Source organism: Mustela nivalis (assembly GCF_964662115.1).
Source record: "Mustela nivalis genome assembly, chromosome: 6".
Classification (NCBI taxonomy): Eukaryota; Metazoa; Chordata; class Mammalia; order Carnivora; family Mustelidae; genus Mustela; species Mustela nivalis.
This window is the reverse complement of record NC_139025.1, coordinates 117,170,482-117,187,028: the sequence shown is the minus strand read 5'-3', so window position 1 is coordinate 117,187,028 and position 16,547 is coordinate 117,170,482. Positions and strand designations below refer to the sequence as shown.

The 16,547-nt window shown below is 52.1% G+C and overlaps 2 protein-coding genes and 1 long non-coding RNA gene across 4 annotated transcripts in view; 2 read left to right on the top strand and 1 right to left on the bottom strand.

The window, feature by feature from the left end:
- Positions 1-3,982, top strand: part of PTPN9 (protein tyrosine phosphatase non-receptor type 9) — an 85,223-nt gene extending 81,241 nt beyond the window's left edge. The window contains exons 12-13 of the mRNA XM_082735856.1: positions 255-462; positions 1,277-3,982. Coding sequence (XP_082591982.1) covers positions 255-462; positions 1,277-1,491 — 423 coding nt within the window. The 3' untranslated portion in view covers positions 1,492-3,982. The remainder of the gene's footprint in view (positions 1-254; positions 463-1,276) is intronic.
- LOC309867275 lies at positions 405-16,379 on the bottom strand. Its single transcript, XR_014313089.1, has 3 exons — positions 16,291-16,379; positions 841-891; positions 405-486 (listed from the first exon to the last, which is right to left on the bottom strand). It is a non-coding gene; the product is annotated as an uncharacterized lncRNA (long non-coding RNA).
- SIN3A (SIN3 transcription regulator family member A) overlaps positions 10,982-16,547 on the top strand; it is a 69,398-nt gene continuing 63,832 nt past the window's right edge. The window contains exon 1 of one of the 2 annotated variants that reach the window (XM_082735833.1): positions 10,982-11,234. In XM_082735833.1, coding sequence (XP_082591959.1) covers positions 11,181-11,234 — 54 coding nt within the window. In that variant the 5' untranslated portion in view covers positions 10,982-11,180. Of the gene's footprint in view, positions 11,235-12,999; positions 15,596-16,547 lie in introns of those variants that run through there. The other variant, XM_082735834.1, reaches the window with a different exon arrangement.

The window sequence follows — 16,547 nt, the reverse complement described above, 5'->3', positions numbered from 1 at the left end:
TTGTCTCAGCACAACAATGGCATTACTTAGGAACAAAACTTAAAAGAAATCTGGGTCCTACATAGGGAATTCTGACCTCTTCAGACAGTTAGCCTTTCCTTTAGGCTTGTGGAAAAGCAATTGTGGAGAAAGTTGAGGGTGGTAGGCAGGAACCTTGGTGAGGATACCAGGGAATTGGGAAACTAGAAAAGCCAAATGTAGTCAGGGGTAAGCTGAAATGACCTCATTAACTTTTGCTTCTTTTCTCATCCAAGGAGCGGCAGAAACGCCAGGTGACCCACTTTCAGTTCCTGAGCTGGCCAGATTATGGTGTCCCTTCCTCGGCAGCTTCTCTCATCGACTTCTTGAGAGTAGTCAGGAAGCAGCAGAGGCTGGCTGTCAGCAGCATGGGAGCGCGCTCCAAAGGGCAGTGCCCCGAGCCACCCATTGTCGTCCACTGCAGCGCAGGCATAGGCAGGACAGGTAATATACCTGATGACATGGCAGCTTACAGAGCATCCAGGGGTAGTAAAGATGGGAGAGAAATAACAAAGCTCTTAGATGCTAATTTGTGAGAATTTGATCTATCAGTAGTGAACTGCCATGAAAAATTCCTCTTTAATGTCCTTTTGGTATCCCCGGCACCAGCTGTGCTAGCCAAAATATATACTTCAGAGGCCAGGGCCACTAGGGCTTGATGCTTTACACATCCCATCAGCATGATTATCTTCTGGCCCCATCACTGTCACCTGGATGTTCAGAGAGCTCAGCTGGTCTATTGCTTCCTTCTCATCCCCCTCCTTAAAGAGATCCCCACCCTGGAGCTGTGCTGTCATTCCAGAGCTAGTTAGCAGCTTTTACCTTAAGGGATGTGCATTGCAGGGATTGCTGGTCTTTGTAGTTCAGAGGTCACTTTAGGAGAAAGTCAGAAAGAATAGGTTTCTGTTAGGTCTTTGTGGAAGAGTTGTGGAGTCTCTGAAAAATTAGGGCCCAGGTGTAGGAATGCTGTCATTCTGTCTTGTCTAAGATTGAAGCAGGTAGTTCTACTATGTCACCTTCCCACCTTCTCTTCCTATTACCTGCAGTACTGTCTTTAGTCAAGAGGCTTTTCATTCCTCTGGACCCCCAACACTCCAAAGTGACCCCCTCCTTGAATCCTTTCAGGTCTAAGGCCACCTGGCTATGTACCGTGAGGCACCTTGCCCTTGAATTCATTCATCCAGCCTGTCTCATTTGGTAGAGGGAAGGATAGACAGGAGAGACAGACCAGTTATGACCACTTCTTTCCTTCCTTCAGGTACCTTCTGCTCACTGGACATCTGCCTGGCACAGCTGGAGGAGCTTGGCACCCTTAACGTGTTCCAGACGGTGTCCCGCATGAGGACCCAGAGGGCCTTCAGCATCCAGACCCCTGAGCAGTACTATTTTTGCTACAAGGCAATCCTGGAGTTTGCAGAGAGGGAGGGCATGGTGCCCTCCAGTCACAACCTCCTGGCCATGGAGGGTCAGTAACTGTCCCACGATCCTCCTACGTGCTGGCCAGCCTTCCTTAAACTACCCTGGACACCGCTGAGCCTATAGGTTGCCATCAGTTATGCTGAAGCAATGGACCAACCTCTTCCTCGTGTCTCCTGGCTCACTCATGCACGCAAGGCAGCCTTTCCCTTTGGCTAGATAGTTGTGGTGAAATTGCCACTAGAAGGGTCCAGCAGCAATGTGTTCTTAATTCCCAGCACCTGCTATCGAACTGTGCCTTATTAAAACCAAATTGTGGCTATTGGTTTTTGCCAGGGGCCCCGAGGTAAGTGGGGAAGGAAACTCCCTCCCCCCTTTCCCAGTGCCGTTCCCCTTCTCAAGGTCTCTTTCCCATTCCTTCCCTTTGCTAGGATTTGATGGGGAGGTTTGGTGAGCATCCACCTTCCTTCACAGAGAGCTTGACCAAGTTACATACTCTAGAGAACGTCCCGAGTGCCAAGCACGTTTATACATAGGGCGTGTATTCCAGTCTTTTCTGTCATTCTGTGTGTATGTGTGTGTGTATGCGCGTGTGCGCACGCACTTATGTGTATGGGTCCATATGTATGTGTGTATATAATATATATTGTATGTGATAATATGGTGGTATTCTATAAATACATATACACAGAGATACTCCTTTGTAGACTTTCCTGGGGCTCCGTGTTGCAGTTCAGGACTCTTTGCTTCTTGGACCCTACTGTTTATCCTGGATGAGCTGGGGCTGGGGATCATGTCTCTTGTCAGATGCCAGAGTGGTAAAGAGGACACACACATATATTCACCCCTCATGCTCCTGCCACGGGCCCTCATTCTTACATAATGACTTATCTCTTTCCAGGATATTGGAGCTGAGAATTCTGATTTGTGGTGACACTGGTTTAACTCAGCATGAATTACCTTATCTAATGATTTTACTCTGTTTACTTTGCCAATTTGAGGACTAGACCTCCACTGTGACTCCAGACCCCTCTTCACTCTTTCTGTCCCTTGGAGCTTGGGGTCTGGGAGTAAAGATGAGCAGTCAGAGCCAAGAGCAATTGGTACGAAGTCTTAGAAGAAAGGAGAGGGAGCCCAGGTGTGAGAGAGAGAAAATTACTATGAGAATCCCTCCTTAGGAGAATGAACTGGGGCCCCAGTTTATTCTGCTAGAAAGTTCCTTTTCTTATGTAACTTGGCCCTGTCCACTTAAATGCCCATCTCCTCCTGCCTAGCAGCCTAACCTGGAGCTTAGGCTGGGTGGGCTCTGTGTCAATATAATGCTTAACCCCTGGTTGGCTAGGGCAGTTGCCTGCAATCACTGTTTGCCCCCTATTCACCCATCCTGTCCCTGTCTGCTCCCAGCCTGCCCAGCCTGATGTGCCAGGGATGGAATCAAGAGTCCCCAGTGTTCCACATTCCCAAGAAAATCCCAGGAGCCCCTAAACCTTCTAAAAATCCCAGATGAGGTTGGCAGCTGATCAGACCTCAATAATTTTATACTGTAATAATAAGCTCTTTGAATGTATATATTCTTATTTTTACAATCTTTTCATTTTGTATTTAACATCAATGGACTGAGTCAGATTCAGAAAATAATTGTAAATGTTCATATCAATATCTTATAGCGATACAGTTTTGTATTTACATATAAATATACCAACATGATCAAACCCTTTTAGCTTCATCAGTTTAGTAGCATTCTGGGCCGGGAAGGTGAGAAGGGGGTCCAAGAGCTGATCTGGGAGGGATGGGGAGGCAGGGAGGGACCTAGGTATCTGAGACTTTCAGTTCTAAGAGCCATTTGCTTTATCCATAGACCACAGCCCTAGCTCTGGGCAGGCAAAGGAAACCACCAGTTGAGGGCTTGCTGGGTGCCAGTCTCTGTGCTTGGTTCTTTTCCCCCCATTACCTCATTCAAACCTGAAAATAATTGAGCGAGATTCGTATGTTCACTCCCTTCTATTTCTATATAGATGTGGAAGGTAAGGTTTGGAAGATTATAGTGATTTGCTGTAGAACTGGAGCTCAGGTTGGTTTGCTGGTGGCCTCTTCACTGTGTTGCTCTCTTTCAAAGATCAGGGTAGTGTTTTGTCCTTGGAAACCAGAGGGAATTTTTTTTAGCTCTCCTTTCAGAGTATGAGCTGTTCCTAAATTCCAGGTAGTTGATCCTGAGCCCATGCTGCATATAGGGTGACAGAGTTGGTGACTGGTACTCCCAGGTAGGACCTCCTGATGTAGGATCCTGAGGTCTGCAGAGTACCAAAGGGATCATTCTTGTAGGAAACACCATACATAGGGGTACACTGGTCTTTGTGGGAAGATCTTGAGTCATTCATTTGCATCGCTCTCTCAGAATGGAACCAGAAGCTTTGTCCATGTAGCACCATGCCCCATGCCATGTAGCTACTCCCTGTTGACCAGTGACAGCCTGCCCAGTTGGGGCAGTTCTGGCCTGGAGAGTGTGCAAATATTGGGGTGTTTTTAAATAAAAGTGATAGCTAATGTCTACTGGGTCCTTAATTCTGTTCCACAAACTGTTCAAAGTGCTTTCTAGATACTACTCACCACCCTCAGAACAATTTTTTGAGGTAGGTATTGATAAAACAAACAAACAAAACTGAGGTACAGGAAAATTTTAATTAACCAATCAAGAACCCCAGTCATCTGATTTGAAACCACCTGTTGTTAACTCTTATACTAGATTATCTCTAAGGATCCATCTCCTGATCTCCCAACAGATTTTTCGAGCTTTTTACTTTAATCAAGAGCCGAAGTATAGAACAAAAGATTAAGCCAACCCTTTCCCTGGATGAGTATGTTCTGTTGGGAGCAAGCAAGCATAAGAGGTGAACAGCGAAATCTGAGAAATTAGAGGGGTTTGGGAAAATGTGGAGGAAATGAGATTAATGATAAGAGATCTGGAGGAGTTGGCCTTGAACTGTCTTTTGTTTGAAGAGGCTGTAACCAAAGTGTTCTGCAAATTCAGAAGTTATACATGAGTTGCACATTTGAGGATTGGTGAGGTTATGACTTGTAAGAGCTCCATAAAAGCGCAGATTCCTGGGTCCTGCCTGGTAGGTGGTTGAGTGACAGGATGAGCCAGGCCAGAAACACTGTCTTAGTTTGTGTTCCTGACTCTAAGGAAGGTTAACAAACGGATGTTTCCTAAATCTGAGAACAAGGGATCAATAGCTTTCCCCTACTGCCATAGTTTACTTGTAGCTTTTACCATTGTGAAGAGTGACTTCTCAAAATGTGAGCCTACCTGAGCTAGGTGTTTGAAGAGGGAAAGAAAGGGGAAGACCAAGAAAGAGCCTAGATCTGTTCAGGAAGTCAAGATTCTCACACAGGAGGTTGGTGAACAAAGCAAGAAAATCCACTATCAAATGGTGGACTATATAGCTGAGAACGTAAGATAAAGAAAAAGTGTTTGGGCAGGGGGGCAGGGAAGAGCACTGTGGGCCAACTCAGGCTTTTTCCCATTTGAGTGCTATTTTTTTCATCTAACTTATTGTCTCTAGCATTGGTCCCTTCATCGTGCCTGTCCCTGTCAGGATGGCACTCCTGCAGTAGTGTGCCCTGACACCCTCAGCGTAGGAGGCCTACCACTGTCAATCTCCATGTCACCACATATGCAGGTAAATGACAGATTGGGACCAATTCTTGGGAGACTGGACTATTTAGCTTTGTAGCTTGAGGGAGATGAGACTCTTAAAAGCAGACATGCACACAGAAACTCGCAGATCAGAGACCTGGGGGGAAGTGGGACAGGAAGAAAGCTTTCCTAGAGTGACTGAGCTCTTTAGTAGTTTTGAGGTCTCACCACTCAACCCAAGCCAACTCCTAGCTTCCTTTTTGTAAAAGAAGCAGCTTCATCAGATGATACTACCACAGACCTTCCAACTCTTTAAGGGGCTAGTTCTTTGATGGACAATGTGAGTTCCTATAGAGGAACCATCAGGCCCTTCTTTGGTGGGGTCAGCTCTGACTCCCAATCCCTAGTTTTAAGCTTGTTTTCAAAGTCTCTTCTTTCAAGCTGCTGCCCCTTCCCTGTATTGTCTTAGGTCCCATCCCACTTGGCCCACAACTTGGAAAGCAGATAGTCCCCAGGCCAAGGCCTAGACCTTGAAGTTTTCTGTGCTACTCCATGTGGAGCTGACAGGGTGAGTCAGAGTCAAGGAATTAACCAGCCAAGGTCCCAGAGTTCCCTGCTGAGGTTCTTACATTTGCTTTAGTCCTTGGTCACTACCCACAGACCACCGTTCTCTTAACAAGGGCAGGAACTAAAAGCTCCCACTAGGGTGGGAAACAGATTTTCTCTTGGGGGAGGGCGGTATCTGCCCTATAGTTACCATCAAAACAGTTGTGAATATCAAGTGTTGTGGATTGTTACTCTTAACTGACCACAGAGGAGACTGGGTCTTCACTACAGAAGGAAGGACAGCACTCTCAGAAACCTGTTTATTCTCCTTCCACCACTTACCATCACTTTTATAAAAATCTATTTATAAGCTAAATCTGGCATGCTGCAGCCTTTTTTTTTTTTTCATTGAGTATAGCAGACACATGATGATGTTACATTAGTTGCAGGTGTACAACAGTGATTCAACTTCTCTTTAAGTTACACTGGCATACTGCAGTCTTAAGCACCCATATTTTTTCCAGCCAAGGCCAAGGTGGACATACTAGCTACATCAGAATCCTAGCTAGAAGTGTTGAATGGAGGTTGGGAGCAATGATCCTTTTTCACCTGTTCAGGGTAATATGTCCCTCATGGTTGTTAGGACTCAGATGGAGATGAAAAAAGGAAAAGAAAGACAGATGTAGTTAGAAGGTAGTCAAAACAGGCACAGTGCCCCTTCCAACTCAAGGTTCACTTCCACCCCTCCCCCGACATCAGAAGCTGGCTACTTCTCTAAGCTAATGTAGTTGTCTAAAGCCTCAAAATTGGCCCCATGCTCAACTGAGCTTAGGTCAGTCATTTCATCCTGTGTGGTCTCCTTTGCTTCGCTGACCTTGAATGAATACCTTATTCTATGGCAGCAGCCAGTGAATGTATGGAGTCTGACGTTCAGGACAGATACTAGGCTGGAGATGTCACCTGGGGACTTAGTTTAGATAAAAGCTGGAGGTCTTGGAAGTGGGTGAGAACAGAAAGAGGAGGGCAAGAAGAGAAGAGAGACATTTGGAGTTACCAATGTTAAGGAGAGGATAAAAAACCTGTGAACAATTCTGATTAATAGACAAGTAACAGAGGACATGGCCAGGTTGTAGTCTCCCAGCCTGGTCAGTGGAAGGAGCAGTTAAGATGAATGAACAGGATTTGGAAATGTAGGTTCACTCGTGGTCTCGCGGGGCAGGGGCTGAAAGGGAGGTGGTATGAATGGGAGGTGAAAGAGTGGAGACTGCAGTGCTTGGGCTGTCTCCAACCACAGCAAGGGCCACGTTTATCTCTTCCATATTAGGACTCTGAGTAAGGTTGCAAGCAAAGGAACCTGCTGCTTTACAAAAAAAAAAAAAGAAGTCACCAAACAACTGACATACCAAAAAAAAATTTTTTTTTTTGAAAATGTAAAGCCAGGTAAACTAGGGAACATAATGTTCTACTTATTTTTTATTAATGCTCAGTGAAGGGAAGACATTTCATGGCTGTAAGTAGCAATCTTGAAACCCACTAAAAAATTCCAAGCCTCCAAACCACCCAGAAATTAGAAATATGGAGTAGTACAAACTAAGGCAGTTGTTTGCCAGAGAAATGGTTTTCACACAGTAGAATCCCACTGCGGGGTCTTTTAGGCCAGTCCTGGGCTCTTCTCTCAGACTGCAAAAGGAGGGAATTTGGGTGTAAAAGGCCAGGATGAGAGGGGATGGTGAGGAGATGAAGGAGAAGAAGGTCTGTGAAGCCCTGCCTAAATGCTAGGCATACTTTTTTTTTTTTTTAAGTACTCTCTATGCCTGATACAAGGCTTGAACTCACAATCCCAGGATCAAGCGCCCCATGCTCCACAGACTGAGCTAGCCAAGCACCGCAGGCACACTTTATTTTTCATCTCACAACAGCCCACTGAAGTAGGTATTCTTATTCTTAGTTTATAGACAAAGGAAATTGAGAAGATAACTTGCAAATGACATCCAGCTAGGAGGTGACTAAACTGGGATTCTGACCAATAGTTTGAGCTTTTCCCCTTGAACCTATAGGGAGGTGTGGATGGGGAGTGGAGAGCAAGCCTCAAATGCCCCTCACGTGGGTATTCCCACACTGGCAACCGTCCTCTACAGCTGGCAGGGGTTCTGTCAGCAGGGTATTGGCACTGACACCTTTTTGGCAGAGTCACTGAAGTGTGGGCCTTAAATGTCTTAATCACACCTACCATAAGCACCCTAAAGAAATAAATCAGTCTTTTCTGTGAATGAGGGTGTACACACACGCACATGCACAATGCCTGTGAGACAGGGTGTCCTAGGTGTGGCAGTTCTGAGTGGTGGTGTGAGGTAAGGATGCATGTATGTATGTGGTTGGGAGAAATATCTTGCCTCTTGGAATATCATTTTTTTGGAAAGGGCCAAAAATCATTTGGAACTATCTGGGGGACAAACTGCCCTTGGAATTAGGGTGGTAAGGTAAGGTGGTAGGAGGGAGGCTATTTTTCTCCACGAGTTCCAACTGGATCATGGGCCCTAGTGTGTATAGAGACAGCACATGGGGGAGTGGACAAAGCTCAGGCTTTGGGTCCAGACAGGCTTGACTTGGGCAAGTCACACTACTGCTCTGTTTACTCAACTATAATTAGGAAAATAACCCCTAACTCACACAGAAGTGGCCTCCTAGGAGGCAGAACCTGGTTTCCCAATGTGACTTCTGGAAGGCAGGCCCTCATCAGTATCCATTCACTGTTTTGTCCTGACAGAGTGGGGGAGGGGTAGGGTGGATGTAACCAAAGCAGCTAGAGGGTTAGTGTTACCAAAACAAATGATTACTTTCCCAAAGAGTCTGGGACTCCTTCTCCTATGTAGTCATCAGTGTACTGAATCAGAAACAATAATCCCTGGACCCCTTCCAAGGGGCATCCTGTGCCTGATTACTATGGGCACTGGGTGCTCAGAGGTGAATTAGGTAGAGCGGCTATCCTCAAGGAGCTCCGTCTAGGAGCGCTGTTCAGGTGGGGACTGCCACAGGCCGTTGCACTTCAGGGGGTAGAGAAATCAGCGAAATCTGGTTCTCTGAGTGGAGCAACTACTCCGGGTGCAAATGTTTCATTACTTCCTCCACAGTATACCACTTGCTGTTTAGGCTTACAATCAAATGCTTGGGCCTTTGGCCTCCACAGAAGCTCAGAATTTTACTAGGTGTATTAAAGCACATTTAATCATCACATCTGATCTTCATAACAGGGCAAGGATTGCTGTTGCACTCTTGTACCGGACAGGAGGATGGTCCATGGATAATAAAAAGAGACTAAGTAAGAACATGGGATTCAACTTCCAGACTAATGTTCTTTCTGGTCTACTACTATGCCTCATCTCATATTCACACAGTATCTGTTATGCCTTCATCTAGGGCAGAACCTCTTGGGAAAAAAAGTAGAAATCTGAGATGGGCCTCCAGACATCAGGGGATTTCTATTCTGAATCAGAAAAACTTGGTTCTCACCCTAGGGAGCCCCCTGGTCTGAGAATGAACCTTGACCTCCATGGCCCTGCTAGGTACTGGGCCTCCTACTAACTACACAGTCCACATCTCCTGGTCTTCCCTGCTCCACACCCTCTCCTTCAATGATTCCATGAATCAAGCTACCTCCCAAATTCTAGTCCCCATTTCACATGAGATGATCCACTGTCCTTCCCAAATCAGTATTTCTTCCAACCCGTCCTCTCTCCTTAATGGCAAGCTTCCCTCCCCATTAGATAATCCCCTTCCCTATAGATGCTGAGTGAGGGAAGGGTTCTTAGAGCCTACCCTTCTACTCCAATTTCCACCCTCCTTTTACAGGAGGGAAACAGGCCCAGGGGAAGAAGTACTTGCCTAAAAATATATCACCAGTCACTGGCCAGGCTATGTCTAGAACCCAGATTACCCAGCCACTAGCCTCAAACTCTACTACCTCTTCACCTACCAGACCACAGACTCCTTTCCCTCCATCATCAAAACTGAATTAGTCACCCAGGCCCCTTAAGTCTCTCTCAAATACATCTCTCCTTTTTAATTCTTTTTGCTTCCCACTGCCACTGCTCTGGTCAAGTGCTCATTACATCTCATCTGAATTGTTGGGACAGCCTAACTAGTATCAGGCCCCACTCTGCCCACAGGACTCTAAAGCCTTTCACATTCTGCACATCCCACATTGACCACATGAACTTCCTTTTCTGGATGCCTCAATCCACAGGTCTTTCTTGTTCACTCCATGTGCTCTGTCCCCAGGCTTAGCTCTGTTGAACACAGAGATGTAGGGTAGCCTCTTTCAACTTCTGGTTGGAAGTCAGGACAAGCACAGCAAATGATTCATGGAAGGATCTGAGAGTTTTTGACTTGAGAGATACAGAAGACAAGGCCTTCTGGATTGGGTGGCTGGGAGAGAGAAAATAAAATTTCCCTTGGTTCCACCATGTATTATGGCTCCCACCAGAAGATGTCTGTAGTCTACAAACCCAGTATTACAATAGCCTTTGTGCCTCACCTTGCTGCTTATAGGCACTCCTCACTCAACCACTCTCAGAACCAATCCAGCTCCTGAGATGTCGAGCATCTTAAACCACAGCTCTGAGCCTGTAGTCCTGCAACAATGCTGCTAGCACATTATGTTGTGCAAGACTAAGAATTTTAACCAGGTATTAAAGTTTTCTGCTGTTTGATTCCATCTCTCCAATCCTGATTTTCATTACTACAGCCACATTTGAAGGTCCTTACCAATATTTTCCACTTGCCCCTTTGTGCCCTTTGCTAAAAATGACTTGACCCCTTTCATTTCTGCCTGATGAAAGCATAAAGACCCTCCTTGAGTGCCAGCCATCTCCTCCACGAAGACTTTCCCAGTTTTCCTCAGCTAGGAAGAATCTCCCTGCTCTGAGCTTCTATGTTTATTTATATAGACATTTCTGCCTTACCTTACTTAGCTCTTGCTGTAACATCAACTCGGGTAGGTCTGGAGCCCTTGCAGGGTACAGAGAGAGCATCTCATCCAGCCTCTGTATTCGCACTCAGAAGCAGGTGCAGTATGAATGTGTTTGCCTCACCCAGGGTAGGTGCTCAGACCAGCGCCGGTTGCCTGAACGCGGGACTTAACCGCTCACACCACTCGTTTAGGTAGCCGCCTAACAGAATGGGCCGGACCGGACTAGGTTACACAGCCTGGGGAGTGGGGCCATTCCAGCCAGTCGCTAGGATGTCCCCGCCAGCCTCCCCTACCAGCTCCAAATGGGGTGTGAGTGCGAAGGAAGTGGGGCCGGGTAGCCCCGCTGGCTCCTCCTCCGAGTCCACCCTGCGGATCTCTGAGTCTCAGGTCTCCTTCCAGTCCACGGGTCTCAAGAAATGAGGGGGCGGGACCGGAGAGATGGGGGTCTCTGCCACGGATGCGCTTCCCACTCGCGGCGAGTTTAATTTATTTATTTAATGTTTTTTGGAGGAAGAGAGCGTTCAATGAAGGGGAAGAGGTGGAGCGAGGGGAGGAGGCGGGCCCAGGCTGACTGACGCTAGCGCCGGGGAGCCAATGGCCCGTGGGAGGCGTTCCTCCCCATTCAGGACTCCTCGCCTGGCTCGGAAGGTATGTTAAACAGCTGCTTTTAATTTGGTCTCCCCAATCTCGGGCGTTTGGGGGGCTAGCTCGCCGGCCAGTGGCTCTGGCCGGTCCGCCACGGTGCGGGCGCCGTGGGCCCCGGGACGAAGCTAGGGGAGGCTCGGAGTCGGGCGGCCGAGGGAGGCGCGGGGCAGGCCAGGAAGGAGAGCTCTTGGCGCCGCCCGCTCGCCAGTGTGTGTGTTTCCAAGCCGGGCCGGATTCGTGGGGAGGGGGTCGGCCGGCCCGGGTCGCCAGTGCGCCGGCCGTGCTGCCTAGTTTATTTCACCGAGCAGTCGGTTTCGGTAGGTTTCGAAGGCGGACTGGGTAAGGGGCGGGCAGGGGGAGATTCCCTCCCCCCCCACTCGCTCCTGGAATGCCTTTAAAAAAATTATTGTAAAGAAGAAAATAGGGGATATTCCGTACGCCGACTGGAACCGAGCCCGGGCTGCGGCGCGCGGGCTCGGCAGGGGGCGGCGGCCTGAGCCCGGCGGGCCAGGCCCACTGAGCCCGCGGCGCCCGGAGTTGGTTGAGAGCTGGAGTTCGCGAGCGAGCCGGAGCCCGCAGCTTTCCCCGCTAACCGTGCTGGGTGAGGGCGGCAGCCGCCCGGAAGGTTTTGTTTCGGTCCGCAAACTTGGCGGAGGGGGCGGTGGGCGCGATCAGAGAGGCGCGGGCGCCGTGGGCCGCGGTTGTTATGGACTCTGGGGGCGGGGGCAATGCCGGACTTGCGGGAGGGGCGACCGGCGGCGGGGGAGGGCACCGGAAAGAGCCCCCCGCGCCTGGGCACCGGCTCCGCGGAGCGCCGGTCTGTGTTCTCCGAACTCCCGGGCTGTGGCAATAGAGCCGGCATTCGGCGCCGGAACCCGCCAGGCCGCGAGCCCGCGCGGAACTCGGCCCGGGGTTGCGGAAAACCTCCAGGAACTCGGTGGCGGCTTCGACCCGCGGCCCCAGCTGATCCCCTTGCAAACATGGAGCTGCCTCCTTCCCCGCCCACCCCAGGGCGGCCGCGGCGGTGGCGGCTCCCTTCCCCTCCCCCGGCCGTGCGGCTTGCCCGCTGAAGGTGCGGGGGCGGGGGCGCGGGCGTGTGAGCGCGCCCACGAGGGGGTGGCCTGAAAGGGGCAGTGAAGGTCGGAAACTGGGAAAACAGTCTCCACGCTCGGAATCGGGAAAAGGAAATGCATCAGCGGGCAGGGAGGGGCGCGGGGGGCGCGCCTGTCAGCCGGGATGGCGGCCGCGGGCTGGAAGGCGGGGCGCCGGCGCTAACCGCCGGGGTCGGGTGGGGCGACGCGGGGAGAGGAGGCGCCGGGGCCGCGGCCCACGGAGCGCTGAGCTGCCCCTGCCTCCACTCCTCGGCCTAGCCTGTTTACTATCTACTCCAGTGGCCGCTTGTGCAACCCGCCCGGAGGGGAGCTGAGGGGCGGGGCCTTTCCCTCTCTCTTCCACCCACCTCGGGCTCTTCCAGAGGGCCCGCCTTCTCTTGTCTTCCACTGGCTGGACGATACTCCCTTTTTTCCTTCTCGGTTCTCGACTGGATGACATTCTCCAGAGCTCCGCCTATCGGAGGCCGGGCTGGAGTTTAAGTTGCTAGGATTTTTTTCCGTGAAGGGCGGAGGGAGGATTCCTGCGGCTTACGTGAGGCGCAAGGTCCCGCCCCCACTCCTGATTGGTGAGATAGATAGTCTCCGCCCCCTCCGCCCGAGCGAGCTGGGAGGGGGAAGTCCACCCCCTGTACTCCGCCCCCTCCCCTAGCCTGTGTGCGCGCTCCGCACATGTGAGTCCCGCCTTGCTCCTTCGAACTGTGCTCCCGCCCGGAAGTCCCGGGTTTGGAGTTCTTGGCGGGGGGGCGGGGGGGGGCTAGGGGGGCGAAGAGAGCTGAAAGGCACACAATGATTCCTCTAAGGCTCGAGATCTGGTAGCTTTGCGATGAAGTTAGGGGTTAACGGCTTGAGTGGATTTCGGGGGCCTCGGCTCCAGGGGTTCTGCACGGTTGGGGAGGAGGGGTGGATCTGGCCTTCTGGGCCAATTACTAAAGTTCTGACCCTGTGGCCTGGCCGTTCCCGCGCCTCTTGACTTCCACGAGATCGCCCTGAATTTCACTTGAGAGCGCCGCGGACGCTGGTAGCTTGTCCGTAGGTGGCTTTATCTAAAACTCTGAGCACCCTAAGCTTGGCCTGGGTGCTTTAAGCAAGGTCCGGGGTGGTTCACCCCCTACTGGGCAGAGGAGTCGGGGGCGGCCCAATCCTGCTTGGATTCGAAGTGGTTCTTGACGTCCAGGTGGAGCGTCGTGTGGCACCCAGTCTAGGGAGCAGGGGACGGCCCAGAGTGAAAGGTACCTTCCATAAGTTCTGTATAAGTGTCGCTTCTTCCTAACCTCGGAGAGGTTTGACTCGAGGGTCGCTTTCGTTGGTGTGACTTATTTAGAGCTCCGTCTTTGGGCAGGGTTTGTCTTTCATCAGTTAGCTACTCATGGAGTTCACAGTTCAGTGCCTTGTCCTTGCGGCTGGAAGCCATCCTTGGAGTCAGACCCACCTGTTGCCAGCGCTGGTTTCGTTGCGGTCTCCGGTGGATTGCAGAGGGAGGACAAGATAGGACCTGGGAGCGGGTTCCCTGGGGCCTGCCACTTGGGGACTGACAGGGCTCTCGGGGGAGTAGCCTTTTTGCCGGAGAGCGGGAAAATTCTAGTCCCGCCCCCTCCTTTCCTGGCGCTCCTTGAGCGCCCCCCAAAGCAGGGCCAGCGTCAGTTCTCCGCCTCATTTGGTGAATAAATAAAAGCAACCTAGGCATTGCAAGCACTTTGTCTCTGTGCGGTTGAAGCACTATAACCTACACAGAGAAGGCTTAGGGACAGCCATTAACACTTGTTGGAGTGTGAGTAGGTGAACAGCCATTCTATTCTTTTGTCATCAACTGTGGAATTTTTATTCTTTGTATGAAGCGTGGGGTGAAGGTTCATTTATACTGTGGCCTGTTTGGTTTTCTGATTCAGTTCGAGTTGGAGTATGCCTCCAGATCTATCCGGGAGATCGCAAACGCCTTACACCTCATGCTCCGCCTTCCGGAGGCTTGCCAGGGCGGTGGCTGTTAGGGCCCTGCCTTCTTTTTGGTTATCTCCGCCCTCTTAGGACTGCATACTCAAGTTTAGGGATTGTTGGTGTTAGAGGTGTGCAGCCACCCCTAGCAGAGCGCTGGCAACCACTGGGGCTATTTTTCGGCTTTGGTCTTCAGCTCTTAATTCTGTACGTACTGATAGGAGCTGTACGGATCCGGTTGCTCTGGATATTTGTGTTTACAAGGAGGCAGAGTGCGGAAATGTAAATTGTAGAGAGAACTGGATAGAATGAGGTTCTTTTCCTTTTTCTTTCTTTCTTTCTTTTTTTTTTTTTCTTGTAAGGGATCCTCCACGGTGGTAGTGCTGGTGCCTCTCCCCTTCAAGTCCCAGGGCTTCGGATCTCAGCTTGCTGAGCTCCGCGCCCCCTCCTGTTTCGGGCCCTGGAACTCTCTGCACTTCAGTCTCTAGTGTAAACATTCCACAAAAGGACTGCTAAGGTTCAGCCTCCTCGCGCGGGGCGGAGTCAGGTCCTTTCTAGACGGGCGTCCTGGCCAATGGAGGCTGCTACCGGCGCCGAGATCTCCAATCAGGTGGTTGGAGGCGGAGCTTGTCTTACTTACGGACATTTTACCCCACATCGGTTACTTACCTTCCAATGCGATGACCGGCGAGGGCGGGAGCCGACTTGTTGGGCCTGTGGCTGAGACCGCACGGGGCGGGATATGTGGAGTCCTCCAATGAGATGTGAAGAGCTCCCCTGCTTCCTCCAATAGTGTTGAGGCGTGGGGGTGGGATTCTGCAATTCGTCTCCAATAGGCGGGGTTGAGTTAGGGAAGCTCCCCGCCAATAGGGGCGTGGAGAAGGTGAGCGGCTCCCCCTCCCCTCCCAGCCGAGGGGGAAGGGGCGGGCAGCCGGCAGGCAGGGCACAGCGATTGGTTAAACCTTTGACGGGCGGATAATGCGGCCTGTGGTGGGGCGAAATTGAGTCTTCCCTCTGCGGGGCGGGCCGGGGGAGTGGGCGGGATTTCCCGGGTAACAGAGAAGCGGCCGCGGCGGTAGAGGCGGCGGAGACGGTTTCTCCATCTTTCCCCCCCTCCCCTTCCCCCCTCGGAGTTTCCCTCCCTCCCTCCCTCCCTCCTTCCCAGTCTGGGCACCGGGGCCTGTGACCGTTTCGTTAGCGGAGAGGAGGCTGCCAGTCCGCTTCGGCGGGCCTGTGCCTGCGCCGTTCTCGGGGCCTCCCTGCTGAGCCCAAGGCTCACGCCGAGAGGGACACGCAGAGAGGAGCGGCCGGAGCAGCTTTGCGGTGAGAGCACGCCGGGCCTGGGTCGGGGCGGGGAGCCTGGTGGAGGGTAGCGCTGGACTCGAGGGTGTGTATTTTTAGGGGGGGGCTGACCTCCTCGGCTTCCCGTAGAGCAGGCGGGCGGGAGGTGTGTGGATGTGTGAGGGGGGTGGGGGGCGGAGCGGGGTAGCTCTTCGTGCGGGAGGGGGAGGAGAGCGTAGTCCCGGTGCGCGCGGAGGGGGCGGGCTCTCGCGCCGCCGTTCAGGGGCGGGGCCGGCGCGCGCGTGCGATTGTGGAGAAAGGGGCGGGGCGGCCCTGGCTAAGTGCTGTTTGCGGTCGACCACCCCTCCTGTCTTCCCGAGGTGGGCGGGGCCTCGGCTGGGCAGCCGCGCACTGGCATGCTGGGGTTGGGGGGACGGGCAAGGGGTCTCCCGCGTGTGGCTTCGGGGCGCGGCTGGGAGGGGGCGTGAAGTCGGCTTGCCTCCGCCTTCTCGGGATCCGGTTGGCCGGAGGGGCCGTACGGAGCGGCGATGCCACTCCCCCAGGCCGTCCTCCCCTTCCCCCCGGTTTCCGCCTCCTTGGCAAGTGAGGCGGGGTTCGGGAAAGCCCGCTGTCCGGTCTGGCTTGGAGTCGCGGCGCCCAGATCTGCCCCGCCCTACGTCTCGGTGGGATGGGAGGGGCTCCCGCTGACTCTGAGCTGCGGAGGTGTCAGTACTTACTCCTGTGGCTCGGCCATGCCTTTTGCCTGGGGCAGGGGAACTGGGTGCCAGAGCTGTTGTCTCTGCTTAGCTCCACGCAGCGTCGATGGCACCGCTCAGCCTTGGAGATTGGGAGCATGATCACTGCCACTCCCCCCTCCCCGAATTGTAATTATTGGGGCGAGGTGTTCAAGGTCCTTTCGTTGGAGTCTTGCGGTGGAGTGGCTGCTCGTGCTGTGACCATGCTTCCGCAGCGGTGATTGTTGGGGGGAGGGGCG